General features: G+C 32.6%; 2 protein-coding genes across 3 annotated transcripts; both read right to left on the reverse strand.

Annotated features, from left to right (window-relative positions):
- Positions 1-987: 987 nt before the first annotated feature.
- ASL5 (Lateral organ boundaries (LOB) domain family protein) lies at positions 988-3608 on the reverse strand. Its single transcript, XM_028256370.2, has 2 exons — positions 2092-3608; positions 988-1395 (listed from the first exon to the last, which is right to left on the reverse strand). Exons 1-2 carry the CDS (start codon positions 2245-2247, stop codon positions 1027-1029), a joined length of 525 nt encoding a protein of 174 aa, XP_028112171.1. The 5' UTR covers positions 2248-3608; the 3' UTR covers positions 988-1026.
- A 295-nt stretch (positions 3609-3903) lies between these two features.
- Positions 3904-14966, reverse strand: LOC114310381 (protein DOUBLE-STRAND BREAK FORMATION). 2 transcript variants are annotated; one of them, XR_014351481.1, is made up of 7 exons: positions 14885-14966; positions 14565-14772; positions 13567-13710; positions 12397-12538; positions 10372-10569; positions 8923-9011; positions 3904-4040 (listed from the first exon to the last, which is right to left on the reverse strand). XR_014351481.1 is itself a non-coding variant. In XM_028256358.2 (6 exons), exons 1-5 carry the CDS (start codon positions 14941-14943, stop codon positions 10373-10375), a joined length of 750 nt encoding a protein of 249 aa, XP_028112159.2. In that variant the 5' UTR covers positions 14944-14966; the 3' UTR covers positions 8657-9011; position 10372. The 2 variants fall into 2 exon arrangements, 1 of the variants encoding a protein (XP_028112159.2); XM_028256358.2 differs by lacking the exon at positions 3904-4040 and having other exon boundaries at positions 8657-9011.
- Between the last annotated feature and the right edge of the window lie 1438 nt (positions 14967-16404).

Genomic DNA, 16404 nt, shown 5'->3' on the forward strand with positions numbered 1-16404 from the left:
AGATCAATATATTGTCATCACTCTATTTATTGTAATCTCACTATTAGATCTTCCAACACAAGCACCTAAAGAGCATGAGAAACCAACATCCTCCCCTTCTCCACGGGCTGTTTAGTAGGAGTCATCAGTTGATCACACTCAAAAATAAAAATAAAAATAAAAAATCATCTTGGTTTGATCAATTTTAATGAAGTAGTTAGAAAGTCAATTTATTGGCTAGAATAAGGCCCCCCAAAAAATAATATTAGAAAAAGTTTATTTATTTGGTATATTTTTTAATTTTTTTTAAAGATTTTGCTTTTCGCAAAAAATGAATATGCCCTAATAATTTTAAGCCTTTTTATTTATCAAAATGAACTTTTTAATTGATAAATTGATTTTTAAATCTAAGGATATAGAGCCGACTAATATTGATTATACTTATCAAAGGATGGGCTTGGCCATTAAAAGAGATTATTTTACTCAAATTATTCTATTTATATTTTTTATTTTTATGATTTGTTATGTCCTTCAATTTGATTATGTTTTGATTTTGAAATGGATGCTAATCTATTTAGAATATACTTTTCAAGTTATAGTGCACTCTTCACCTAACCTTTGATTGATGTAATCATTTCTGTATTTTTTTTAAAAAAAAATTAATATCATCAACAAATTTATTTTTGTCAATAAAAAGTGATGAAAATTTATTATTTTTACCAAATCTCACCATGACAATTTTTTTTTTGGGAGGGAGAGAAATACAAGAATCTTCCCACTTTGTGTCAATCAAGAAAAAGAAGCAATGTTTAACCCTGCTTTACTCTTACTCCATATCTCACATGCTAGGGTTGACCTCCACCAATTATTTTTCCTCTTCTTCCCTAGCATTATTGAGCTCTCTCTCTCTCTCTCTCTCTCTCTCTCTCTCACACACACACACACACACACAACACCAGCAGCAGCCAAATAAGAACAAAATGTCCCCAATGAAAAAGAGAAAAACAGTGATCATAAAAAACACTTCATTAGGGGATTAGCAAGTGATCATGTCCAAAGAGACTCTCTCTTTAGAGGATCTTGGATTACATTACTAGAAGAAGCAAAGTTGAGGTACTGTGGGAGGCTATTGAAGTTATTATTGCTGGATAAAAGGTCGTTATTATTATTGGTTAAAAGGAGTGATTTCTCGTCTGGGTCTATCTGTGTCATCGTCATCGGTAAAGCAGGCTCCTGCTGCATCTGGATGCAAAGCATCTCAGTTTGAGCAACTGCAAGCTGCATTTGAAGCTGTGACACTTGGTTCTGTAGGTAGGAAATGGCCCCAACACATCCATACACTGGGTCTCTCATTCGTGCATTTGCTTCATAAACTAAACTGCTCACCGCATCCCCTCTCTGATGAATTGGAAGCTCCTGTTGAATAATCAAATGAAAGGGAAAAAAATTAAAAATTATAGTTACATTGAAACGGTTAAGTCACCAAGAAACAAGATAGACACAACATATCGAAAAATAAGGTGTATGAAGATAGGCAAAACAAGATGTAGAATGAAAGAGATAATATTAGGAATGACAAGACAAGACTTGAACCTAAGATTTCTTAAAACCAAATTTCTTTTCTTTTTCTTTGGTCATGCTAAACCGAAGATGTTAAAATTATTAAAAAATGATTTCAACAATATATAATCAAATGAAAAGGGGGGGGGGGGGGGGTGTATTATAGTTACATTGAAACTGTTAAGTCACCACAAAACAAGAAGATAGATTATAGTTACATTGAAATTGTTTAGTCACCAAGAAACAAGAAGATAGACACAACATGTTAAAAAACAAGGTACACAAAGATAGACAAAACAAGATGTAGAATGAAAGAGATAATAGGAACGACAAGTCAAGATTTGAACCTACGATCTCTTAAAACCAGAGTTCTTTTCTTTTTCTTTGGTCATGCTAAATGCTAAGTCACCAATTGTCCTAAAATGTTAAAACTATTAGAAAATGAGTTCAAGAATATATATCAAGTTAACATAAACAACCAGAAGCAAGAAAGTTATGTGTTTGAGCATATATATGAGTTTATATATATATAAATAGAGGAGGGGGAGAGACCTGCAGCATCTTGCTAACATTGCTAGCACCGAAGACCTTGTGAACAATGGCGAACTTGTGAGGGTCATCGGGAGGGAAGTAAGGGGCAAAGATGCAGTCCTTGGCGCAGCGGCGTCTCAACAACTTGCAGGAGGCGCAAGGCGAATTTCCACCCATTTTGGAGTCGGGATGAACCCTGGAAGGTGGAAGAGTGGGACTTTTCTTGGGTTCAAAGAGGGAGGAATGGAAATGAGGGAAAGAAAAAATTGCAGCAGCAAGTGTGGTGTTTAAGAGAATGAGCTTGCCATATGCCTATTTATAATGGCTGGTGAGATGTTAGCCTAGTGTAGAATGGATTCACATAATATTAAAATATTCAAAGCTAAGTTCCTTTGCACGATTAAAATCATGATTAACAATTAGAAACGGGAACGTGAGAGAAGACAGAACTTGAAGTTCGAAGAAAAACACTAATAATCTGTTTATACATAATTTGGCATTTTTGACTTTCTATATGGCTGGCTATAAACGGTTGAAGGTGGAATATTTAAATTTGATTTAAAAACTTTTAATATGTATTTAAATTTGACTTTTTTATTTTTTAAATTGGTCTTAAACAAGTTTTAATCAATTTGAACTCAAGTATTTTTTTATTTTTTATTTTTTTTGGCACAATGCATACAAATCTATTAAATGGAATTCGAACTGAACTAAAAAATGAAAAAAAAAAAATAAAATATATTTAAATTTGTCTTATTTATACAATGAACCAATATTAATAGAGTTTGAAGAATTGCATTCCTTTTACAGCAGTCAAAGAGTTTTTTAGTACGACTTTTCTCAAACTAAAAACTGATGATCTGAAAATAAAAACAAAAAGTACCCTTATCTTAACATTTAGATAAATAATTTTTTTAATTTATTTAAAATATATTTATTTTATAAGATATAAACAGAATTTGCACCAAACACTCCAACCAACATTTAAAAAATAATACTATAAACAAGAGAGTAACTCTCCCCATAACTTCATCTTCTCCATAATAACCATTAAGGCTTCATTTTGTGAGCCCGGTGGTGCCACAAGATAATAATTCAAACCATTCATCTTAAGTCTCAAAGAAAAAATAATATATACAAAAAAATAACTTAATTGAAAATTGATAAATACATTAACTAATCGTGTTTTGTTTTATGAAATTGACAATACGTATGATTTTAAATTAAAATAATTTATTTTTTGAAACAAAATATGAGAAATTAGTATATTTATCGATATCCAATTAAACTAATTTTTGGTATATATATATTTTCAAGATTTACAAAATAAACAACATGAATTACCGTTATAAAGCTCCAGAAGACCCAAAAAATAGAGTTTTGATGGTTATGGCAAAGATGGGAGTCCTAAGGAGAACTATAAACAAAAGTACACCAAACATTCTAACCAATATTTAGCACTCATTTAGAAAGAAGGGTTGGTTGGGTTCGGCTAAGTTTGGATCTATTTTAATTACAAAAAGACAAAATAGACTTTTTAGTCCAATAAGAAAAAATATCACATCCAAGTTATAATCATTTTATTTTTTCTCTCACAAAAGTAAAAAAAAAATCAAAAAATCTATCCAAATGAGACTCTTTAGCCCTAGGCTAAAATAATCAATAAGTTAAAAAACTAACCCACTTTCCAAATCAACTCTTAAAAACAAAAAGTAAAAAGTGATAAACAATTCTAAAAATTACCCCAAACAGTGCCAAAGTGTTGGATTAAGGCCGTTAAGGGCAATTTGGTCATTTTAAGTCGGGGAAGAGATTGTTAGATGATTAGGGAGAATCAGAGAGGCGAAGGTTGACCACCGCCTAGGCGCGTGATGTGCTGGCGAAGATGGATCACCCGCCATGCAGTTGTAGTTTCCACCACCACGTTCTCTTTGACTCTTTATAATCCTGCAATTCTATGTTCCACAACACTGGTATGGTATGGCATTGAGAGTTGTTGCACAGGACAAAGACTATTAATAAGTGACTCATTTAAAATTAAACGTTATTTTTTAAACAAACATTAAAAAAATAGATTAATCAACAACAACAACAAATTCTAGAGAAAGGTAACTAAGGTTAGATGTTTGGTAAATTTGTAATGCGCGGTGTTGTGTGATAGTGTGAAACGATGCGAAACCCTAACCTAGACCGAGAGAGAGATGGGCTCAACGTGAATGTTTGTTGGCCAACATTCACATGGAAACATAAATTGATACATATACATATGTCTCTCTCTCATCATGTGATCAACGATCACACCCTGCTATGAATAAACAATGCGAATACCAAGAGATATAAACCAAGTTCAACAATTCATGCTTTGTAAATGACGTAATTGCCCTTCCAAACATCAGCATGTGCAGGGATAGAATGGGAAATAAATGAATTAATTTAAACCACAAACAAGACCATGCATATATTCTGAGTATCTTCAAATTTCGTCGGGGCTTATATAAAAGTCTTCTTGTTCATAAAAGAAAAATACTATATTGTCTTACTCTTACATTACAAAAAGTTTATGCATTAGACTTTTTATCAAAGACTAATAATAATTTTTTAAAAAAAAACGTTATAAAAAGTCTAATACTTCATTAGTGAATTTTATTGCAATGCCTTCAACATTTTAAAGCAAAAGGTAGAAATTTGAATAAAACCAAAGTTATACTTATAGTCCTTAATGTTAAAATATTAATTTCTAACCAAGTCAAAATAAATTATGTAAAAATTAATAACAATTTTGAGTTATAGGGAAGGCCTTGCATAAATAAGTTCTCATGGCTGATGATACTCAGTTGCATTCAACCATCTTAAATAAAATATAAAATAAAATAATGCTACAATATTATTTTATGTATGGCTAATACATTAATTTAATGAGTCTTATTTTTCATGTCTGATACTAATATATTGATGACACAACATATGATATTTAAGACTTAATATTCAAATTGGGTTGCCATGCAATTACTAAAAAAGAGTTTAAGAGCAACACATACTTGGTTTGTCAAATCTCTCTCACTCTTGCGACGAGGACACTCGGTCAATATTTATTTTCTTTCAATACATACACTAGATAAAATGATAAATTGTCATTTGCACCTTAAAAAAAAAAATTTAAAAAAAAAAAAAAAAATTCGTTGGTCCTCCATACTAAAAACATTTCCAAGTTAAATTTGTTTGGCAATCACAATACACTTTTAATGAGACATAATTTTTTTTTTTTCTTTGTTCTTTTTCTTTTTGTCCATGTGTTATTTACGAGCAAAACTCTAGCCTCCAAAATGCCAACCATAAGCAAGTTCAATTTTCTACATAACTTTATGAGACAGCCTTTGGTTTTTCTACTTTCAAAAAGTTTTTTCTTGAATAAAAATTTGCTATTGCCACCAAATTATCACTATCACCGTCACCGCTACTCCATTACTACCACCACCTCCTCCAACCTATCACTAATGATACAATCATTAATACATTAATTTGGAGAGGGATTTGGAAAGGGAAATGGAAAAGGTAGGTGAAATGTGAATAAATCATGCCTATATTTCACATAGTTTCACACACCTTTTCCCTTTCCCTTTCCAAATCCCTCCCCAAATCCCTCAACCAAACACACCATAATTAGTGTACCAACTAACACACTAACTAATACAATATTAGGTAAGACTATATTAAGTGATGAAACCTACATGTATTATTTTTATTAAGTGGTAAAACTTACATGTATGTCTTGTATCTTAATTAGTGTGTTAGCTGGTACACTAATTAGTATTTCTAACATTACTTATAGTTTTAAGGATGCATACAACTAAACATAGGAAAATAATTTTTTTTAAATATCATCTAAAAAAAAGTTTCAGTAAAAAATACAAATAGTGAGTACGAAAAAGAACAAGCAATAACAGAATATTAGCTCAAGTGGATGTACATAATATTAGCAGCCATACATAACCCACTCCCCCCCCCCCCCCCCCCCCCAAAAATAAATATATATATATATATATATAAAAGGCATTTAAACTTCTTGTCCTCATCCTAGCTTTAAAAAAATCTCACTTCAAAACTTTAACTGTTTGCATGGATCTCTGTCATTACTTATCAAATAACACCATATATATTAGAAAAGCTCACGAGTAGTAGGAGTAAATATTAGATATTAACCTTGATTGTTAATTGTACAAGAGCAACAATTTTAAGTTGTGAAAGAAGGAAAAAAGAACAATGTTTGATTCATCTGCTAGATGAATTTTTTAAGTCATTCTCTTGTTAATTGCATCAAGATTACTGTCTTACAATCAAAACAATATGTATATATATATATATAATTTATGCATAATATGACATATTTATGAGCCTATTAATTTAAAATTTTAAAAAAATCCATCAAAATGTCTTTTAAAATTATAACAATACCCCCTCCACATCAATCTCGTGAAAATTATGTATAATAATTATGAAAGAATAGCGTTTTTGATGCATAAATGAGGGACAATGCAACAAATTAAACTCTAAATCCCTCCCCTCATCTTGACATAAAATAATAATTATTAAAGACTCGCCAAAAAAATTGATACATAAACTAGTTAATGAGTTCTGACATGAAGCTAAGGTCTAAGTAAACACAACAACATTACATTTTTTAATTTATCACCCCTAAATCACCCCTAAAGATGTGACATTGAGATTATACCTTACATGATGAAATATTTAATGAATCAAAATTTAACACTTGTCAAATACATAATTAAGAATGATTTTTAAAGGTAATAAATTAAGTGTCTCAAGCATTTTTAAAATAATAATTAAAAAAAAAATCATTTCCGAATATCAAAACTAAATTTAGGGTTATAAAGGAAGCTGCTATAGCTAGCCATCTGATTCTCCATTGGGTTTGCATGAGCGAACGGTGTCACGTGACATGAGGCATGCAGGGCACCTATGAAAATCAATTTTAATCAAATTGTACTTATAAGAGTTGTATAGCACGAGGGTTCTGAATCAATCCCCCTAAAATTATAAGAGTTGTAGAACCCTAAGACCGATTCCCACTCTCTTGCATTTAATGCTCTCCACATGATTCCAAGCTTCTAATCTTCCATTTCGAGGAAAAAAGCTCTCTTTCCCTAGTTGTCATCGCAATTATATAATATGTTTTTTAATCTGCACTTGTCTTATAAACCAAGTCTGTTTTTCTCTTTTGAGTCTTACCTTATACCACCCAAAAAAATTAAAATTAAAAATAAAGAAAAGAAACTAAAAAAATCAAATTACAAAAACACCCCTTGAGACTTGATCAAATTTAATTTAAAAAATAGTTTAAAAAAAAAAATAGTGTAGGGCTTGAGTCACTGAAACAAATGTTGCAATGAAATATTCATTCCACCTAAATATGTATTCTTGATTTTTTAGTTTTTTTTAAAAAAAAAATATTGCACATTTCAAATAGAATCACTATTCACCAATTAATAGAATTTACCAATTTAGGAGAATGGTAATTTCATTGGAAGGCTAAGGAATAATCATTCTATTTCTGTCCAAAATAATTTTAATGAATCAAATACTACCTAAATATTTGATATTAAATCACAATCAACCATATATTGTCAAGCAACCGTCAAGATTAAGAATATAAATTGATTGATGTTAGCATTCCAATGTCAAGCTTCAAGAATGCTTTTATATGTAGCTGAAAGATTAATGTAGCCTTTGGTGTGCTTGGTCGGGGGATTTGGAGAGGAATTTGGAAAGGGAAAGGGAAAAGGTGTGTGAAACTATGTGAAATATAGGCATGATTTATTCACATTTCACCTACCTTTTCCATTTCCCTTTCCAAATCCCTCTCCAAATCCCCCAACCAAACACAACATAAATGAATGCTAAGTTTTCAACTATATGTTTGATTTTTAACTTCTTTTATATTGTGTTTAGATAATGAACTTAGGTAAGAATTTAGAAAGGGTTTGGATCATGAATTTAAATAAGAATTTTTAAAAAAAAATTATATTCAAATTCATGATTCAAACACACTTTAATACTACAATTTCAAAGGCTATTTTAGTTTTTAGCCTTATGAAAAGGTATTACAAGATGATTTCACTGCAATGGACCTTTTGATTTGAAATGAATGGACACACTTATTATGTCACCTGATTTTGTATGGATTTTTGTACAAATTTTTTTGTTAAGTTGTATTTCATCACTCAAAAGTATTTTTGAAATTTGGCATAGCTAACATCTAGCTATTTTAATTTGACTTTAAATCTCTATTTTATTTTATTTTATAATAATTTTCAAATTTACAGGGATTTTTTATTTATGTTTTTGGTATTTTCATAAAGTCTGAAGGGCGGTTTTGTAAATGGGACACCTCCAATATTGAATTTGCGGGAGTGCATTACCTCACAAAACGCGTACATTCAGTTTTAAGTTTCAAACCCCTACGCTCTACTCTAGGAAGAAGAGAGACGGTGTAGTAGACAGGATGAGAACCTTGTAAATTTTGTTTGTGTGTGTTTTTACAAGTTTAATAATGAATAAAGTATAAGAAAAAACAGACATCTTTCACCGTCTTGGAGAAAATAAAACATGCTACCTCCAATGCAAGCATTGAATGCACTTGGTGATATGGAAGATTCGATTCTTGAGATGTGCATGGTTTTTTCAAATTCTAAAACATCGTGTATGTGTATGTGTGTGTGTGGAGAGAGAGAGAGAGAGAGAGAGAGAGAGAGAGAGAGAGAGATTATTAGAAGCATTCTTTGACGATGACAAAAGCTCTCTCTGGTAGGGTGGGTTTGAAGAGACAACACTTACCGGCTCGAACAGAGTGTGGCCTTGGATTTCCAATGCTCTGCATCAGAGAGACCTTCAATCCAATATGCAAGTCTTCCCCATTACCGTATCTGTTGAGAAGGAAAAAAAAATACTAAATTAAATCAGAAGATTAGTGGTAGGCTCTCAACAGCACAAGCGATAGGCATGTGAGTGCTTGGACAAGGGCCCATCCTAAATTGTTGCTGCAAACTTACACTTTTTTAAGTTAGAATTAATTACAGATTCCCTAAGACTCATGTAGTAGCATCCTGTATTGAAATTTATAATGCATGTGTATCTAGAACTTAAAAAATAAGCAAGCATGGAAATGCCATTTAAGTGCCTGTAGTTAAGACTGTAAAACGAATATCAATTCATTACGTGAACAAGTCAGACATTCATATATTTTAAAACTTATTTAATTTTCTGAGCTCGGTTTAAACTCGACTCGATAAGCTTATATGTATTATAAAAATCAAACAACTCAAACTCGGTTTGATTACAGTCGTTTGAGATTAGTTCGAAAGATAAACAAACTACGTCTTGACACGATCTTGAAAGCTTGTTAATTTTTTCAAACTAAACTTGAACAACCTATTACTCACCTCACTCAACTCGTTTATAAACCTATCTGTTGGGGCGGACTAAAGCTGGACATTGGATATTGAAGCCTAGCCAACCAGATAATAATGCCTGATGAAGTATTTGAATCTTGGATTTTTGAAAGGATTTGTGGAGGGAAATGGAAGGGGAAAAAAAAAAAAAAGGAGATAGGTTCCCCCCCCCCCCCCCGGCTCAGATTTCTTAAGCAAATTCAAGATATAAAAACAGCCTAATGGTGTGTTTGGTTGGGGGATTTGAGGAGGGATTTGAAAAGAAAAAGGGAATAGGTGTGTGAAACTATGTGAAATATACGTATGATTTATTCACATTTCACCTACCTTTTCTATTTTTCTTTCTAAATCTCTCTCCAAATCCCCCAACCAAACACAGTATAAAAGTAAGTGAAATCAGACCGCTGCACCACCGAATTCGCTAGCCCAGTTCGTGACAACCCCAGCATAACACCCTTAATTTGCCCACCCAAAAAACATGACTATTTTAAGATACCATTGGGTAGTCACAAGCACATAATTACATAATCTTGATGAAATAGGAGAAACTTCAAGAGAAAATACTATGAAATGAAATGAAATGAATTAATTTATGGCATGAAGTCCACATAAAAGGCATACCCAAACCCTGCGTGTCAGCCACATGAAGAGATTTCAGATATGTGATGTGTTAATATCATACACAGGTGACAAGGTGTCACTGACTGTCATCAAATCCTCCTTCCACTGAAGTAGGACCAACAATTCCAGAACAACAACATTTTGGATATTATTTACCAAGTCTTGTAAAGCTTATGCAATAAATGACAAGAGCACAAGGGAAAGAGGTAAGCACCTCATGATAGATTGGAATCTGGTTCACTAATAATCTGATTCATACTCTGGTGATCTCGCAGCTTTCGTACATTACGTTTCTTAATTCCATCTCTAAACAGAGTGCTTGCTGAACTTTGTGCTTCTTTATAATCCAAAAAATGTGGTTTTCTCGTCTCCACTGCTTTCTTTTTCAAGTACTCTGCTGTCTGCGCCTGAACTGATTTATTACCAAACAGCATTTGCAACAAAGAATTAATGATGTGATCAAAAAATCCTATTTATGTGCTCCAACATAGAACTTCAGTACTATATATTATCCACCAAAAGAGCAATAGAAGTCACAATAGACTATTAAAGGTGAGTAAAACAACATCAATACAGACTTATCACTTGCAAAATTTACTCATCTTAATGTGCTATGTCATTAGGACATGTAATAATCGAAGCTTCTCAAACAAAATGGTTCATCCTGCTATGGTACTTCCATAATTAGTTGTGAAAAATGAATAAGTGACTGGAATTCATATTTTGATATGAAAAACAATTACATTTACCTCTGAACTCAATTTTCATGCAGAACTCAAATGATATTACAAGTCAATTATGCGATGACAAAGTTTAAAATCCATCTTAACTGTGCCGTATAGGTATACATAATGCAGAGTTGTAGTACTTCTGCATAGCTACTGCATAGACAGAAGTCTATACGCTAATGGCATGTTTGATTGGAAGGATTAGAGTATGGGATTAGGATTATTAATCCGTGGGCCCAATTATCCTATGTTTGTTTTGACATTTTTTTTAGGATTATTAATCCAATGGATAGTTAATCCAACAAATTTATAGGATTATTAGTAATGTGATAGGGGTGGGATTGTGAATACCACACTAATTTCATAGGATTGTTAATACCTCACTATTAGCCTTGTGGAATCAAACATAGCCTAAAAGCATAGCTACCGCAACTAGTGGATTTTGATCATCTTAGACAGTAGAGGGATGAGTTTTGTACCTATATCCTTCTATAGGCATCCGCAGGTGGTAAGCCCATTATTCTTATACCTATCTGGGGCAGTTTGTAAAATGTAATGTTGTGAGGTCATAAATATTTCATGAAGGTTAACTATAGTATGCCTCCATATTTAGATAGACTATTGATTCCACAGTGTCAGATCTTAACCCACATAATTTTGTCAATGCAACACCAAGGAGTAAATCAATTTTACAACACATCCGAGCACATAGAAGTGAAGGCTTCACAGCAAAGGATGGTAACGAACGCCTTGAACAAATTGATACCAACATGATTTACAGCAAATTGAATAAAGTAAGGTGTTAACTGGGAGGTGTATACCATCAGAAGTAATGAAAAGCCTTGAAAGGATTGATACGAACATAATTTGCTGTTGTCTTGCAGGTGTACACCAACAGTAATTTGGCAAGTGCCTTGTTTTTTTTTATTGGCACCGAAGTGTCCGAATCCAAGCCCGACTAATCCCCAGGGGAAAGTGCCTTGTTTTTTTTTTTTTTTTTTTTTTTCAAGGTTTAATGGAGAGCAGCCAACACCATCCTATCAATGCATTGTTGTACAAGCTTAAAGGGTTTGAAGGTATAAGACTTCGAATGTACCATTTGATGCTGTATCAAGTTGAAGCAACCAATCAATCCAAAATTAAGGTTCGGTCACAAATAGGGTAAGGTTGCAGGAGTCACCTAATCTATGCTTATCTAAACTAGACCTCAAAATGTAATTCAGTGAGGCTTGGTGGCTCAGCTCAAGCAGCCTGTACGGTTCCATTGATTAGCAACTCACCCATCTGGTTACCACAAGATGCAGACCATATAAAAACCAGAAATTGGAAACATCTGCACACAAGATTTCTATATGCTAGATGTTAGAGCAATTGATCTACATTTTTAGTCAACATCCACATCTTACAAACCGAAGAATGACTCATGGCACGGGCTCAAAGCTGGCCAGGGCCAACAGCTTTAATGAATGAATTAATATATTAAAAAAATTAATACCGCAAGTGAGACGCACCAGACCGTGAAGCAGATGACACCACAGCAACATCCTTGAGTCTCTTAATTTTGCCAATAACTTCAACATTTTTGAAGAAATCATCTGTCTGAGGGTCAACCATACCATTAATTTCAAAGCATGCAAGTGCACTTTCACATGCCTGTAAAAAGAAAGTCAAAATTGAAAACCGACATAAGATGACCATACAACCTCAAGGCCAGGATGGTTTCTGAATAGAAAGCTCAAAACCATAACATGCAATATAGAAAAAAATTGCCAACAAATATAGAACTAAAATTCAACAAAAGGAAGGAAAAACCAAATAGATAAATACTTGAAATTCAATACCTGAACCAGATTGATTTATTAGAATGAAGCAAAAGTTAAGCACAAATAAGCCATAGCCAGTTGAAGGAATTGTTTCTACTGTCAAAATATGTTTATTTGATAAGTTCTACTGACAATACATGACATGAGGATAACACAAAGTCCTAAGCTATAGGGAGGAGAAGATCAAATATGTTCTCCACGTTTACTTCAGTCCCCAACTTAAAGAATTTATTCATTCAAGATCAATAAAGGACAAACTATTGCTATCTATCCACACATGCACACAGAAAATCAGGAAAATGAAACTATGTAACAAAAACTAAGAAAAAGTCAAGCAAATAAATAACAACAATACAGAAATAATCAGTCATGTCCATTTACATCAAAACCAAATCAAGTATGTAGAAAAATAAAAATCAAATTGTTATAGAATGTGTGAAAAAAATTCAAAGAAGTTTATTAGAAGTAGACCTCTTATGTGCATCTATTCTCCAAACAAATTTAGATTGTTCATTAACTGCTTTACACCTCAATAATTTAATACATAACCTCTGATAATTCGTGTACAACAGTTCAATGCAAACTAGATAGTTTTACCAGAGGACGTCATTCCACACTTCTCAATTTAAAACAAAAGACCATGAATGTTCTAAAATTTTTCAAATGTACAATTAGCACATCAACATGGAGACATGTCCAATTAAGCCAAACATTCAGTGTAGCTAATTGGCATCAGGAATAATACATTCAATTTTGCGAGACAATGTAAAACCAACAAAATGCACATTGACACAATGGTACATTCGTTGTTTAAAATTTATCTAAAACTACAAGTCTACAATATTGCAAGGATGTTACCATTCTAGCAATGGAGTAGAACCCGTTATTTAATGAATGCTCAGCAAAGGTCATCCATTCTCTGTATGAAACTTGTAGCCATTGGTTACTGGTAGACCTCAGTTGCCGCAGAAACAATGCTTCATATCTAAAAGCCACGCAACTCTGGAAGTAAATGAATGTGTCAAATACCACCCAAGATGCATTAAACGTTAATACAAAGTTATTGGCATTACATAAAAAATTGATAAGAGTCTGTTTATGCCATACATAGAGTCAATATAACTCAATGATGGTAGCATAAACAAATAGTAGAGAATAAACTAAATTAACATTTTCCTGTATATAAGTAGCCATAAAAGGCAAGCAGTAATCACTTTTAAATGTTATTCCTATTCCTAAAACCAATTCAATGAGTTGATGGAATAAAGTAAGTTTTTCCAAACAAACGTGGATTTTTCTTCTGCTTTTTTTATACTTCTATAATAAGAAAATATAAATAAACTAACTATGAAGTAGACAATGGTTGTAAGTGCCTTTCATGTCAAGACCTAAACAGCTAAGATAAGGGCTATGAGGCTAGAATTCAAAAAAGGCATGCGCTAGCAGTACTTTCAAGTCAAAACTATGACACATTATTACGCCAGGACATATTAATCAATGTAAATCGAAACAAAAAATGAAGAACATCAATGATTGATCATGAATATAAATTATATAATAACTATAGAAGATCAATTATAGTCGGAATATGTGCCTCACAATCACCGGCACAGGCAAAGACCTGAACCAAAAATTCAAGAATGAAAAGCTTATGCTCAATGGATTTATCTGCCATTTCACAACTAAAACATAGAGATAGCAGTACTTTCAAGTCACAAAAAATTAAAAAATTAAAAAATCAGGACACGTTGTACCATCGAAACAAAAAAAAAATGAAGAACATCGATGATTGATCATGAATACGAATAAAAATTATATAAATAACACTAGAAGATGAATTATAGTTTGAAAATTGCCTCGATATCGCCAACAAGGGCAAATGCCCGAACCAAAAATTCAAGTATGAAAAGCTTATGCTCAACGGATTTATCTGCGATTTCACGAATGATACAGAGAGATTCGCGTCTCGTGAACTCTCTCAAGCTCGATCGAACTTCAAGCAACGATTTCACATCTTTCGAAACCAAAATCGATTCGAGAATTCGTAGAGTTCCGTCGTCGAATCTGCGCAGAATCGAGAGGTGTTTGATCTCCCAAATGTGAGAAGTATAATCGAAGATGAGATGATAGAAACGAAGGAACAAGTTAGGGTTAGAAAGAGAGGAGCGAGAGTCACCTTCTGAGCTCGACGCGGGAGCGAAAAAGGGAAATTTGCTCTTCGGCTCCGCCGGACATGTTGGGGAGATTTGGCGGGTTGGTTTCAAATTGGTGTGGTTTAAATAGATTCTTGTTGGCGATCTTCCAAGTGGACCAATAATGGCAAACCACCTCAGCATAGAATACGCATGGGCTAGTGGATCACGAGTGCGGCCCAACTCTCTCAGGTCCAAACAAATAATGGACTAGTTAGTGCTGTTCATCCAGTCCATTTATAGAAAATTTTGTTTTTTTGTTTTTTTCTTTTTTTAATGAGAAAATAATCTACCAGTGGTGGTTATAAAAAGTAATTACAAAAGAGTAATAAATATTATACATTTTAATGATTATCACTAAATAGTAATTTTTTTAATTTTTAATTATAATTGATTAGGTTACTTGCTTGTCACGTGAATTGTATTTGGCTTGTCTCTTTTCGTGATACGTGCTTAATAATAATTTGATTCTAGACTTCATTCGATTTTTAAGATTAACAGACTTCGCAGGATAATAACTTTGCATTGGGCTCGTGACATGCTTTGGTTGCTACTCCTAAGTAGGTTGTAGGCTTCAAAATCACTTTGTGGACTTGTACAAAAATATTAATACGTCTTTTTTTCTTACAATGTAAAATTTATTTTATGAAAATTTTTCTCTTAATATATATGTATATATATAGAAAGATGAAAGTTTATGCTTTTCTTTTTTTTCTGTTTTTTTTTTTTTTTTTTTTTTTTTGGCCAACTATAATTAACTGGAATCTAATATGACATTATGGCTTCAAACTAGTAAATGAGTTTGCAAACAATAATACTAAATGATTTACTTTACAATTTGATGTAATTGTTATTAAATGTCAATCTTTGTACGTCATTCTTTCCAATAGTTTAATCAAATTAAACTCGTTATCGGAGTTTAAATCTGATTTGAGAACAATCATCAGAAAAAAAAAACAAAATGTAGCACTTCAACCAACCCTATTGGAATAGAAAATGAAGATGATGGTGATTGTACTTGGAATTAACATAAAAAATTCAACCAATTGACTTGGTTACTTCTGTCAAATATGCGATGGATTGTTAAAAGATGGATTTGAAATTAAAAAACAACAAACATTCTGAAAATTTAGTCATTTAGATTAAACTCACTTTGTTGAATTATTTATTTTAAAAAAAATCTTCTTTCATTGCCAGTTGGATGTTCATGCAACATCAACAACAAGGATCATTGCTTACTTTCTGACTTCTTTGCCTCGTTCACTTTCTTGTCCAATTGTTTGAGTTGATTAATAGTTTTCGTTATCCATTTCAGACAAAATGAAATGAACTAAAATCCTGATCATATCAAAGTGTATTATATAATCGAAACTGTACGGAGAGCAAATATTCCGGCAAGCCCGTACTCCTTTCTTCCGAGCTCCGTCGATGTCCGATCACCTGCGAGCAAGTAACGGTGAGCTACCCGGCGGTGTGTGGCCGGAAAAACCCTCCGACGATCAAG

This window comes from Camellia sinensis, chromosome 14 (assembly GCF_055761805.1).
Source record: "Camellia sinensis isolate YWXY chromosome 14, ASM5576180v1, whole genome shotgun sequence".
NCBI lineage: Eukaryota > Viridiplantae > Streptophyta > Magnoliopsida > Ericales > Theaceae > Camellia > Camellia sinensis.